General features: G+C 49.1%; 1 protein-coding gene across 4 annotated transcripts in view; it reads left to right on the top strand.

Moving 5' to 3' along the window:
• Positions 1-140: 140 nt before the first annotated feature.
• Positions 141-12,413, top strand: part of HSF1 (heat shock transcription factor 1) — a 30,432-nt gene continuing 18,159 nt past the window's right edge. For 3 of the 4 annotated variants that reach the window (XM_045561211.1, XM_045561209.1, XM_045561210.1), the window contains exon 1: positions 142-440. In XM_045561211.1, coding sequence (XP_045417167.1) covers positions 324-440 — 117 coding nt within the window. In that variant the 5' untranslated portion in view covers positions 142-323. Of the gene's footprint in view, positions 441-12,413 lie in introns of all 4 variants that reach the window. The other variant, XM_045561208.1, reaches the window with a different exon arrangement.

Here is a 12,413-nt window from a genome sequence, read left to right as displayed (position 1 = left end):
AGTGACGCTGCGCGTACGCCGGCGAGCCCCGCCCAGCCTGGCATCGATTGGTGGGATTCAGGGGCGGGGCCAGCAAGCGCAGGCGCGCGGTGTGGCTGGGCTGGGGGCGGGGCCTGCGGGCGCGCACCAGTGGAGACGCGGACGGGCGGCGGCACAGACGAGAGCGCGCCCGCCGCAAGATGGCGGCGGCCATGCTAGGCCTCGGGGCCGTGTGTGCGCAGCGGGTGCCGGCGTGGCCCGAGTGGCAGGCGCGGCGACGGCGTTAGCCCGGCTCTCGGCCCCTCTTTGCGGCCGCTACATCCACTCTCCCTTCCTCGCCCGCGATGGATTTGCCCGTGGGCCCCGGCGCGGCGGGGCCCAGCAACGTCCCGGCCTTCCTGACCAAGCTGTGGACTCTCGTGAGCGACCCGGACACCGACGCACTCATCTGCTGGAGCCCGGTGAGCGGCTATGCGCGGGTGCGCGGGAGCCCGGCCTGCGTGGGAGCCCCGAGGGTGTCGGGCCGGGACGGCGGGCAGCGGGCCCCGCCCTGCTGCCCGCGGGGGAGGGGACCTACCGGGAGGGAGCCCTGGATGGGGCTGCTCCCACCTCGAATCCTCCGCGCCGGGAGCCAGAGGCAGTTCTTCGGCATGATCCTGCCCTGTCTCCCGCCCCTAAAAGCACTGCAGGTCCCAAGTCTGCCCCAGAGCTAGAACCCTAATTTGGAAAAGCAGTTCGGAGACCCACTCCTGGTTCAGCCTTGCCGAAGTGAAGTTTCCCTGGGATGAGAAAGATGGAGCTTCTCATTCCTTGGTCTTTTGCTAACTGTTGGACAGTTGCGGAAGTATATCTGTCCTTAGAATGAGCGCCCAGTTTCGCCAGAAAACGGTGTGCCCAAGTGTCCATCTGTATTCTCTCAAATGGCCGGTACCAGGGTGGTGGGTCGGCAGCTATTGGGAGAGAAATCAGGACTTGGCACATGATTCGGAGGGCGTTGCTTTAGTGGAAAAGGAGTGAAAACAGAAAGTGAAACGTCTCAAAGTTCAAGTTGATCTCAAACCTGTTCCCAGATACTGACTGGAGCTGGGTTTCCCAAGAGCAGTTTTGTTTTTCATTCCTTGTGGGGCATCTTTATTCGTGTGCCTGTCTTCTGTTGCCTGGCAGCAGGCTTGTTTACATGGTCTGACCCTGCAAGACCGGACAGCTCTGGTTTGCAGAAGTATATCAGTGATTGTGTCTGGAGTTTGAGATCAGAGTCTGCTGTTCACATCCTGGCTGTGACGTCGTGTCCGGTGAAGGCCAGAGCCATAGCCAGGGCTGGCAAATGATGGCCTGAAGAAAGGCCACACTGATCATTGGGAGCTCTTGGAGGGACTGGAACAAACTGCGTGCCACCAAACGTGCTTGACCTCCTCCTGCAAGCCACTACACCAGCGTTTCTCAGACTGTGCTGAGTATCTCCCTTTTGTACACCAGTCTCTTAAGCCATTAGGAATGAAGAAAAAGTCTGTACTGAAACTAGCCCCAACCTGGAAGCCAGGTTCTCTGCCTCTCGGGTTTGTTTACTGACACTCTGCTTTGCTTAAAGAGTATTTGGGAATGAGAAGACTAAAGTCTTCACTCTTCTTAGAAACACTTTCTATTTGTCCTGCTCACGCCTCCTCTGTATGGGCTTTCGCTGTTCCCAAGTCCCTAAAAGGGGCAGCGTGCATTCCTGCAGGCTATTTTCATTCCACCATCTCTTCATTCTAGGCTTTGAACTTTCCTGACCAAAGGAAAAGACCCCACATTTTTGTCTTCTTTTGTCCTTCCTCCTCTTTCATGTTCCCCTTAACTCTCAGGAAGCACTCTTGCCCAGTTGGGGGAGGGCCATCAGGGATTGTCTGGGATGTTCTGAGCTTAACCCTGCCCTATAATCTGCTTGCTGTTTCTGCTTAAAGAGTGAGAGGCATGTCGGTGAAGTGTCGATGTCCTCTCTCCCAGGACTCACAGCATGTTCTGGGCAGGGCTTTGGAGTGGGAAAGTTGGGTCTGATCAGGCGCGGGACCAGCCTCCATCCACAGTGGCTGTACCATTTGTAAGCCCTGTTGTTTTGTCCTCCCTGGGGAGGAACAGGGAGCCAACTGGAACAAGGGTGTCTGGTTCCACCTGGTTGGTATAAAGCCTCCACAGTTGGTACAAGACACAGCTATGGGGGCTGACATGGTAGAGAGACAGAAACCAAGCACTGGCTCACAAATGGGAGGAAGCCCTTTTCCAGGCTGGACAGGGGGCTGCAGAGCTTCCTTGGGCTGCCTGGCCTGGAGAAAGGAGATGATGCTCTCACCGCACAGCCTCAAGGGCACTCACACAATCCCTGAGGCCTCTGTGTCAGCAAAGTCCCAACATGGGATCCTCTTGCAGATGGGGAAGGCGCTGCCTCAGGAACCTCCTCCTTTGTGCTGGAAGTCTTCTCACCATTCAGCCAAGAAAAACCCTCCTCGTTTGACAGAAGGAGATGAGGAAGAATCTGAGGCACAGCAACTAACTCAGGGCTGAACAACTGGGGGAAGACTGTCCAGCCCTGGAAACTCTGGCCAGTGCCTTCACTGAGCCTGGCCTGGTGTGTTCTGGGGCTGGACAACCACTACACATTCCTCCCTGGCCTGAGGTCTGGATTCCCACCCCATGACTGGGGGTCAGAACAGCAGGTCCCTACCCCAGAATCTGTGTGGTAGGGACTGTGGCAGGTGCTCCATCCTTGTGGTGGTGTTTGTTTTCCCCTAAACCCTCATTCAGTTAAAGATGGATTAGGTGTATACCTCACCCAAACAGGCAAGGGCCTTTAGAGATCCACGTGCTCCCAGACAAGTCCTGGAGGACAGTGCAGCTCCATCTGCCCTGGAGAGGAAATTTGGTGACCACAAGGTTAGGATCCAAGTAGGATCCACGCAAGAGCATGGGCATGGATGTGGGTTGTCCTCCCTTGGCAGGCTTCTCAACGCCTTGTCCCAAAGTTGCAGCAGGATCCAATACCCAGAGACAAAGAGGGAGACTGAACACCTGGATAAACAGGTAGCTCCATAAATAAAGCATGAGACCTGGGCCCTCCCCTGCCACGCCCCATACCATCTCTCAGCCTTAGCTTCCTCCTCTTTGTGCAGTGGCAACTCTGTCCACCAGCCGAGGCTCTTGCCGGTCCAGGCCTGTAAGCCAACTCTGGAGAGCAGCAGCCTCTCCAGAGAGCTTCGCAACACGGAGAGATGCCCAACATAAGTGGAAATGAAGGCTGAGAACACTGTGATCCCAATTTTCTATGAAATAGAATCTTGTTCAGTATTTTTTAACAATATTGAAAGGAAGTATGAAAAGTAATCCTGGCTGTCCTTGGATGTTGGGATTACAGATAATTTTTATATTTTTTTCTAATTTTTAAAAAGTGAACATATATTTCATAAATGAGTAGTAGGAGACGTTTTCAAACTTGATAGATCTTCTCCAAAGAGGCTGTCCCAGCCTCACTTACCCGTTGCCCCACAGGGCCAACTGTGCCTGCCATGAGCAGTTTGGCTGTGGGCTTTGGGCTGCAGGACTGGCTGTGCTGTCCCAGCCCCGGGAGCCACCCAGCTGGCTGAGGAGCCTGAGAACAGGCATAGGGCCACGTGACTGGTGCCAGACAAATGCTGAAACAAGTGTTGGGTGTGCAAGTGACAAGGAACCAGGGTAGACCGAGGCCTAAGGATCAGGGCCAGGCTAGAGTGAGGCCAGAGAGGCACCTAGGTGCAAAGTTTAAGGAGGCACTCCATTTTAAGGCCCACCCTGCAGTTGGACAAGAATGAGGGCCTCCTTAAATTTCAGCTCTTTTGGGCACCTCTATGGCCTCACCCTGGTCTCAGCCTGATGGTGCAGTTCTCATCTCTTTAGCAGCAGGAATGACTCTAGAAGGTTGTGTTGTGGCCTTGGGGGAATCCCTGAGACTGAGGAAACCAGAGGTTGCCAAGGCCTTGGGCCCATCCCAGGGGGGCCTGTTGAGTGCCTGAGGTCAGATGGCCACTCTGGAGAGGCTGGGTCTCCAGGTGGGAGGCAGAGCAGTGCCTGCAGTAAGGTGGAGGCAGGGTGCACTCAGGTGTTCCTCATGAGATCACATGAGGACTTACAGAAGCAGAGCCTCCAGTCATACCTGGGCACTGAGAGCTCTGGCCACAGCTCCGTGACAGGCAGGGCACTCCTGCTCCCCTGGCTCTGAGAGCTGGGCAGGCTTGTTCTCAGACAGCCTGCAGGACCCAGCAGGCCCACTGGGCCTGCCCTTGAAGATCTGGCAATCATCCTGAATCTCAGGAGGCTGCCGCAGCGGTGGGCTGGGAGCTGTGCTGCAGAGGCTAGAGGCCTTGGTGCCTCCCCAAGCCCCAGGTGTTCAGGAATAACTGACAAATGGTGCCCAGCTGTCCTCACTCAGCATCTCTGTGCACAGCACAAGGTTAAAACGCCTTCTTGTTAGTTCTCTTTTGTCCACAACAGTTGAAGTAGATGGCATAATTTCCATTTTATAGGTAAGAAAACTGATGCTCAAAAATACTGGGAACCTTTACAAAGTAAGAGCTAGAAAATGGTAAAACCAAATCTGAAGTCCATGTTCTTTCCCCAGCCAGAGATGTCCTGCTATTGCTGCCGCCTGCCTTTCCCACACACTATGGCAGGAGACTCCTGCCCTGTGCCCACAGGGCTGGACCTCAGCCCTACTACCTGCCTTCCTAGTGAGCCCCAGGGTGCCCTTGGAGTGGCCAGTACTGCTGGTTCATAGTCAGATTATATTTTGTATTTTTACAATGCCTCTTGTCAGAAGTGAGGGTCCCGCAGGCCTGCCTTTCGCTGCCTTTGCTCCAGCCCCGTGTCCCGGGGTTTGGTCGGGGCTTTGCAGCCACACTTGAACTGACCCTGCAGGTTGTTCATAGTCAGAATTATATTTTGGATTTTTACACAAGAGCCCCCTTTCCCGTTCCATAGAGATATACAGATATATACACACAGGTGGACAGAGACTGACGAGACAGGCAGAGATCTGTAAACAGACAGGGTCTACACTGTGGCCTCCTGTGTGTTTGCCCTGTCCAGGGGGATGAGGGGATGTGCAGTGAGCAGGGCAGGGCATGGAGGTCACAGAAGGTCTCGGCTGAGGTGGTCTCCTTGGAGCAGGGCAGATGCCCACAGCACCTTGTGTCCCCCCGACTCCCCAGGGCCAGAGTGTGCCCCACAGCTCTTTATTGAGGGGCCAGGAGGGGACATCCTGGGCCTGGGAGTCCCTGGTTTCTGGAGGTGTCGGCCTGGTATAGGGTGAACCAGAGAGGGGTCAGCAGGCCCACAGCACCCACCCTGGAGGGGCAGTCAGCCCCTATCAGGTATCACAAAAACTGGGCTGGAGCCCTCACACTCAGGAGGTGCCAGAGCCTGCTCCATTGGCTGCAAGGTTTCTTCAAGGTCTGGCAGTAGAAGGAGACCAGCCTTGCAGGCTGTGAAAGGAGGGCAGGTCGACTTCAAGTGTCTCCCAGTGCCTGGCAGCACTGGGCTCCTCCCTCTGACCCTGTGGACCCGTGGTAAGCAGAGTGTTGACCGCTTGTGTGTGTTCGGTGGGCCAGGAGGTTGGGGTGCAGGGTGGCCAGCGATCAGAGATGAAGAAGAATGCTCTGGTCATGGTGCTTTTGTTGCGGGAATGCAATAAAGCTAGTTTGAGAAGAAACAAAAAAAGTATGAAAAAGGTGCAAATAATCTCTCTCCCAGACAGGGACAAAGCTAGGACCAGGGGAGGAGGACTGAAAAGTGAGCCACCTTTTTGGCACCTGCTCAGGGCTTCCTGTCTGCCTCACTCTCAGACGGGATTTCTCTGCTGCCCTGTTCTCTCCTGGCTACCCCTGTAGCACCCAGATCTCCATATGCCAGTTACAGCCACACACTCTTGCTGCTCCTAAAGCCCAGTTCCTGGGATCCAGAGAGTGGTCAGGCAGCCACATCCAGGAGCCCAGAGCACATCACACAGACTCACCTCAGGTGGGCAGGGGCTGGAGCAGATGTGTCCTGGGCAGATACTCAAAAGCTGCAGGGGAGCCCCTTAGGGATACAGTGTTGTTAAGATGTAGACTGCCTCCCTATAAAAATGTACTTACATGCAGAATTTTGTATGCATTTCAGGTTGTTCACAGTGCTGTAGAAAATAAGACCATAGGCTCTGAATTTACGACAGGACTTGACATTTACTAACACTGTTTAGTAAATGCATTTCAGGGCACAAGGGCATTGCTCACCAGCCAGTAGCTGTCCTTCCATATTTCCAGTTACAGGTTTTCATTATGTCCAGGTATAAGCTATGACCTCCAAGAATTGCCTGTGGTCAGCAGGGGAAGGGCCTTGACCCACTGAGGCAGGGAGCTGAAACACTGGGTTCTCTGACAGATTCACCAGCAGACGCTCCCAAACTCATGGTGACCCTTAAGGTAGGGCTTGTCTGACTTGTTCAACTTGGACTTAACCCTAATGGCTTAAGAAACCATTAAACAATGATTAGACATTAGAAAATCAGGACTGAGGTGAACCACAAAATTGCCTAGGCTTTCTATGGGAAGGAAATTTCCTGACTCAAAGTGCAGAAAGGGAGAATTTGGCAGAGCCCAGACTTTGGGGAAGCAGAGGCAGCTAGAATTTGCAGGGCATGGTACCAGAAAGGAGGGAGTTATGCCGAGAAAGAGCTCCAGCAGTCTGCCTGTGAGCCCGCTTGAGTCTTGGGCTGAATGCTGAGTTGCTCATGCAGACAGTGAAACCCTATAAAGCTGGGCTAAGAACAACTTCAAGAGAAAGAATAACGCTGAGGAGCTGTGAGGTGAGCAATGAGCAGAGCACACAGGGCTGTGGATTACTGAGTTCTCACTGGCCAGAGTGGAGAAGCCACTTGGAATACAGAGCATTCAGCAGAGACCTTGAAAGAACTACAGCATGGACGTGGTACTGCATAAGTCCCAGAGTAAAAACTACTCTAAATGTGATGGAAACAAACTTAAAAACAGGCCTTGAAATGATCTAGCTGACACACCAGAAACTTAACTGCCCACCAGCACAGAGTACAGCACTTTTGAAAGGAAGTCAGCAAAATCCAGACACACAACATAAGATTCCTGTGTCCAGGATACAATCAAACACTAACAGACAAGCCAATCGGCAGGAAAATCTGACTTGTCACAGGAGGGGGATAGTCCATAGTAATAGACCCAGGTTTGATGGGATTAGCAAAAAAAGAGCATTAAAACGATCAAAAAATTCTGCGTAGTCAAGGAAGTAAAGCAAAAACATAAAGACTGAGAAATGGGCCGGGCGCGGTGGCTCACGCCTGTAATCCTAGCACTCTGGGAGGCCGAGGCGGGTGGATCGCTCAAGGTCAGGAGTTCGAGACCAGCCTGAGCAAGAAAGAGACCCCGTCTCTACTAAAAAAATAGAAACAAATTATCTGGCCAGCTAAAATATATATAGAAAAAAAATAGCCGGGCATGGTGGCGCATGCCTATAGTCCCAGCTACTCGGGAGGCTGAGGCAGTAGGATCGCTGAAGCCCAGGAGTTTGAGGTTGCTGTGAGCTAAGCTGAAGCCATGGCACTCACTCTAGCCAGGGCAACAAAGCGAGACTCTGTCTCAAAAAAAAAAAAAAAAAAAAGACTGAGAAATGGAGGATATAAAAGGAACTAAATTGGACAAAATGTCACTGGAACTAATCACCCACGTGGAAGAATTCCAAGATGTTTACTTTCCCTTCAAGGTGGTGACACAGAATTCCCCACCCCGTGCATGTGGGCTACACATAGTGACCTTCCAAAGAGCACAGTATAGACTGGGGAGGGGTGACTTTACAGGGGAGGCATCTGTCAACACAACCTCAGCCAGGCAACCACGACCAACATCAGCAGCAATGAGTCCTACTGATAGTGGGTACTCTTGTTATGATGAGATGAGAACAGCACTTTACCTCTTTGCTTTTCTTCCCCCAAACATATATAACTCTAACTAATCATGACAAAAATGTCAGACAAGTGTAAATTGAGGGCATTCTACAAAATACCTGATCAGTACTCCTCAAAACTGTGAAGGTTGTCAAAAAGTAGGAAAGTCTGAAAGACTGTTAGAGCCAAGTGGAAGTTAAGGAAACATGATACCTAAGTGAAATATGGCATTTTGGGTGATGTCCGAGAACAGAAGAAGGACATTAGTTAAAAACTAAGAAAATCTGAATGAAAATGGACTTTAGTTAATAATGTATCTCATGTACTTGTGACAAGTACACCATACTAAGGCAAGATGTTAATACTAGGGGAAACTTGATGTGGGGTATATGGAAACTCAAGTCACTGGAATGGATTAACAGCAGATTAGAAACTTCAGAAGAAAAGATTACTGAACTGGCCGGGCGCGGTGGCTCACGCCTGTAATCTTAGCCCACTGGGAGGCCGAGATGGGTGGATCGCTCGAGGTTAGGAGTTCGAGACCAGCCTGAGTGAGACCCCCGTCTCTACTAAAAATAGAAATAAAAATTATCTGGACAACTAAAAATATATATAGAAAAAATTAGCTGGGCATGGTGGCGCATGCCTGTAGTCCCAGCTACTCAGGAGGCTGAGGCAGTAGGATCGCTTAAGCCCAGGAGTTTGAGGTTGCTGTGAGCTAGGCTGACACCACAGCACCCACTCTAGCCCGGGCAACAAAGTGAGACTCTGTCTCAAAAAAAAGAAAAAGAAAAGATTACTGAACCAAAAGGAATGGAAATATCCACAGAGACAAAAAGATTGCAAAAAATTAGCAGAGCCTCAGTGGGATAATACCGCGTGGTCTGATACAACTGAAGTTCCAGGAAAAGGCGGAGCAGGGAGAATGTTTGTAGAAATATTGACCGAAATTTTTCCTTAATTTTTGAAAAGCTGTAAACCCACAGATCCAAGAATATCAATCTCAAGCAGGCTAAGAACAAAGAAAACCATATTAAGACATGTCACAATCAAATTGCTCAAAAAGACTGATAAATAGAAAATCTTAAAAGCAACCAGAAAAAGAAAGGAAATTGCATACAGAAAAACAAAAGATAAGAACGACTGCAAACCATCCATTTCATGATAAAAACTCAACAAACTAGGAATAAAAGGGGAATTCCTCAATCTGATGAAGACTGTCTACAAAAAACTTAAAGCTAACATTATACTTAACTGTGAAAAACTGAATGCTGTTCCCCAAGATTGGAAAAGAGGGCAAGGATGCCTGCGTTAACCACTCTGTCTGGCGATGTATCAAATGGAAAACAAATAAAGACATGTAGGCTGGAGAGGAAGAAATAAAAACCATTATCTTTCATAGACAGCATGATCACTTACTTAGAAAATCCCAAAGAATCTACAAAAAAGGTATGAGAATAAATGAGTTTAGTGAAGTCACAAGATACAGGGTCAATATAAAAAGATAAGCTGTATTTCTACATACTAGCCACAAACTATTGAAAACTGAAATATTTACAATAGTATCAAAAAAGCCCATGAAAGATTTAGTGGTTGTGTTATTCCTTGCTATACAAATGTAACCAATTACCTCCAAACTTAACTGCCTAAAATAAACATTTATTATCTCAGTTTCTGAGACTCGTGGATTAATTCTGGCTCAAGGTCTCTTGTGAGGTTGTCGTCATCGTAGTCGTGGTCATTGTCATCGTCGTCATCATCATCATCATCGTCACAAGACTCAGCTGGAGGTAAAAGACTGCTTCCAAGTTCACTCAGTGGTTGTTGACGGGCCCAGTTTCTCACTGGCTGTTGGCCAGAGACTTTAGTTCCTTACCATGTGGGCCTCTTCTGTGGGAGCTCTTCATCACATGGCAGCTTGCTTCTCCCAGAACAAATGATCTGAGCGGGAGTGGGAGCAGGAGCCAAAGGTGGTTTTTTGTAACATATTCTCAGACAGCATCCTTTCCGCTGGATGTGGTGGGTCATACAGCACAACTTGGCATGTCATTGCAGGAGATGGCGCAAGGGTGTGAGCACCAGAGGTAGGGAGCAGTGGGCCATCCCTAGCCTGCATAACAGGGATAAATCTTGCAAAATATACACAAAATTTATGCACTGAAAACTACAAAATGTTGCTGAGAATGACTGAAGACCTCAATAAATGGAAAGAAATACTGTGATCATAGAACAGAAGACTCAGTAATTTAAGAAGGAGAACAAAGTTGGAAGATTCACACTATCTGATACCAACACTTACTATAAAGCTATAATAATCAAGACTGAGTGATATTGGCATAAAATGTGAATAAATGGAACAGAATACAGAGATAGACTCACCCATATAAGGTCAATTGATTTTAGATAGAGGTGCCACTGTAATTCAGTGGCGAAAGAAAAGTCTATACAGCAGACAGTGCTGGGATAATTGGATATCCATAAACAAAAGCATGAGCCTTGGCCTTTACCTCACACCGTGTACAAAAATTAACTCAAAATGAATCATAGACTAAAATATGGGCTAAAACTTCTAGAAGAAAAAACTTTTGACCTTGAGTTAGGACACAAAAAGCACAAAATAGGAAAAAATTGATAAAGTAGACTTCATTACACACACAACACACATAAACACACACTGCAAAAAGACTCAATAAGACCACCCATTAAAAATAAGGCAAAAGATCTGAACAGATACTCAGCCAAAAGAAGATGTACAGGTCAGGCAAGGTGGCTCACATCTGTAGTCCCAGCAGTTTGGGAGGCCAAAGCAGGAGGATCACTTGAGCCCAGGAGTCCAAGGCTGCAGTGAGCTGTGATTGCACCACTGCACTTGAGCATGAGTGACAGAGACCCTGTCTCCAAAAAATATTTTAAAAAGGAAGAAGATATACAAACAGCAAATAAGCACTTGAAAAGATGCTCATCATCACTAGTTGTCAGGAAAATGCAAATTAAAACCACAGGGAGGTACCACTAGACACTTGCTACAGAGGCTAAACTTAAGAGACTGACAACACCGGATGCAGAGGGGGACGTGGAGCCACTGAAACTCACATATTGCTGAGAATGCAAAATGATACATCCACCTTGGAATACAGTTTGGTGGTTTCTCATAAAGTTCAGCATATGTTTACCACATGGCACAGTGGTCCTACTTGTAGGTTTTCCCAAGATAAATGAAAACATATATCCATACAAAAACCATACATAAATGTTCATAGCAATTTTATTCGTAATAGTCAAAACCTAAACACAACCCAAATGTCCATCAAAGGGTGAGCAGATAAATAAACTGGGACATCCACACTCAGCATTTGATAGGAACAAACTGCTTACCCATGTAATGACATGGCTGCATCTCAAATCTGTCATGCAAAATGAAAGATACCAAAATACAAAAAGCCACACACGGCCGGGCATGATGGCTTATGCCTGTAATCCTAGCACTCTGGGAGGCTGAGGTGGGAGGATTGCTTCTGGTCAGGAGTTTTAGACCAGCCTGAGCAAGAGCGAGACCTCACCTCTACTAAGACATAGAAAAAATTAGCCAGGAGTGGTTGTGCACACCTGTAGTCCCAGCTACTTGGGAAGGTGAGGCAGGAGGATTGCTTGAGCCCAGGAGTTTGAGGTTATAGTGAGCTGTGATGACGCCACTACACTCCAGCCTGGGCAACAACAGAGTGAAACCCTGTCTCAAAAAAAAAAAAAAAAAAAAAAAATGGCCATATGCTATATGATTCCATTTATATGACGCTCTGGAAAAAGCGAAGCTGTAGGAACAAAATTGAGATCGGTGGTTCACTGGGGATGAAGGGAGGGGATTGACTGCAAAGGGATAGGGTACTTTTTGGGATGATAGAAATGTGTTTTGTTCCTTGCTTGTAATGGGGGTTAATCAACTGTATGTGGAAAGTTGATCAAGCTGTGTCCTTAAAATGATAGATTTTACTCTCTATGAATTATATCTTCCTTTTTTAGAAATGTGGGGGAGGGGGGTCTTTGATGGTCAGCCGTGCGGAGATGCCCAGGAAGCAGGTGTAGCTAGCACTCAGCAGAGAGTCCAGCCTGGGGGTGGAGGCAGCATGAGGTTTAAGTCATTGGTGGGTGATGGACACCCCCTGGGGAGCACCCCGTGTAAGGCATCGGGAGAGGATAGAGTCCCAGAGGGCCGGTCCTTTCTTCCCCCATTTCTCCAGCTGCTATGCTAGGCACATTCCCCAGCAGCCCACCAAGCACCTGTCTTGTCACTTAAACCTTCCTGTGTGTCTGCCCCTGCCTCAGTGTGAACTGCCACCACCTGCTGCTGCTTCCCCACACAGCCACAAAGCTCTGGAAGAGTGATCTGGTGACTCCTTTTGCTCCTTGACAAGTCCTTATGCCTTTCCTGATTAACCTCTAATTCCCCTCATGGTTTCTTTTTAGTCTCCTCTGGTTCCTCTTC

Source organism: Lemur catta, chromosome 9 (genome assembly GCF_020740605.2).
Source record: "Lemur catta isolate mLemCat1 chromosome 9, mLemCat1.pri, whole genome shotgun sequence".
NCBI classification, from domain to species: Eukaryota; Metazoa; Chordata; class Mammalia; order Primates; family Lemuridae; genus Lemur; species Lemur catta.
Note: the sequence above shows the minus strand (reverse complement) of the source record. Positions and strands in the feature narration are given on the sequence as shown.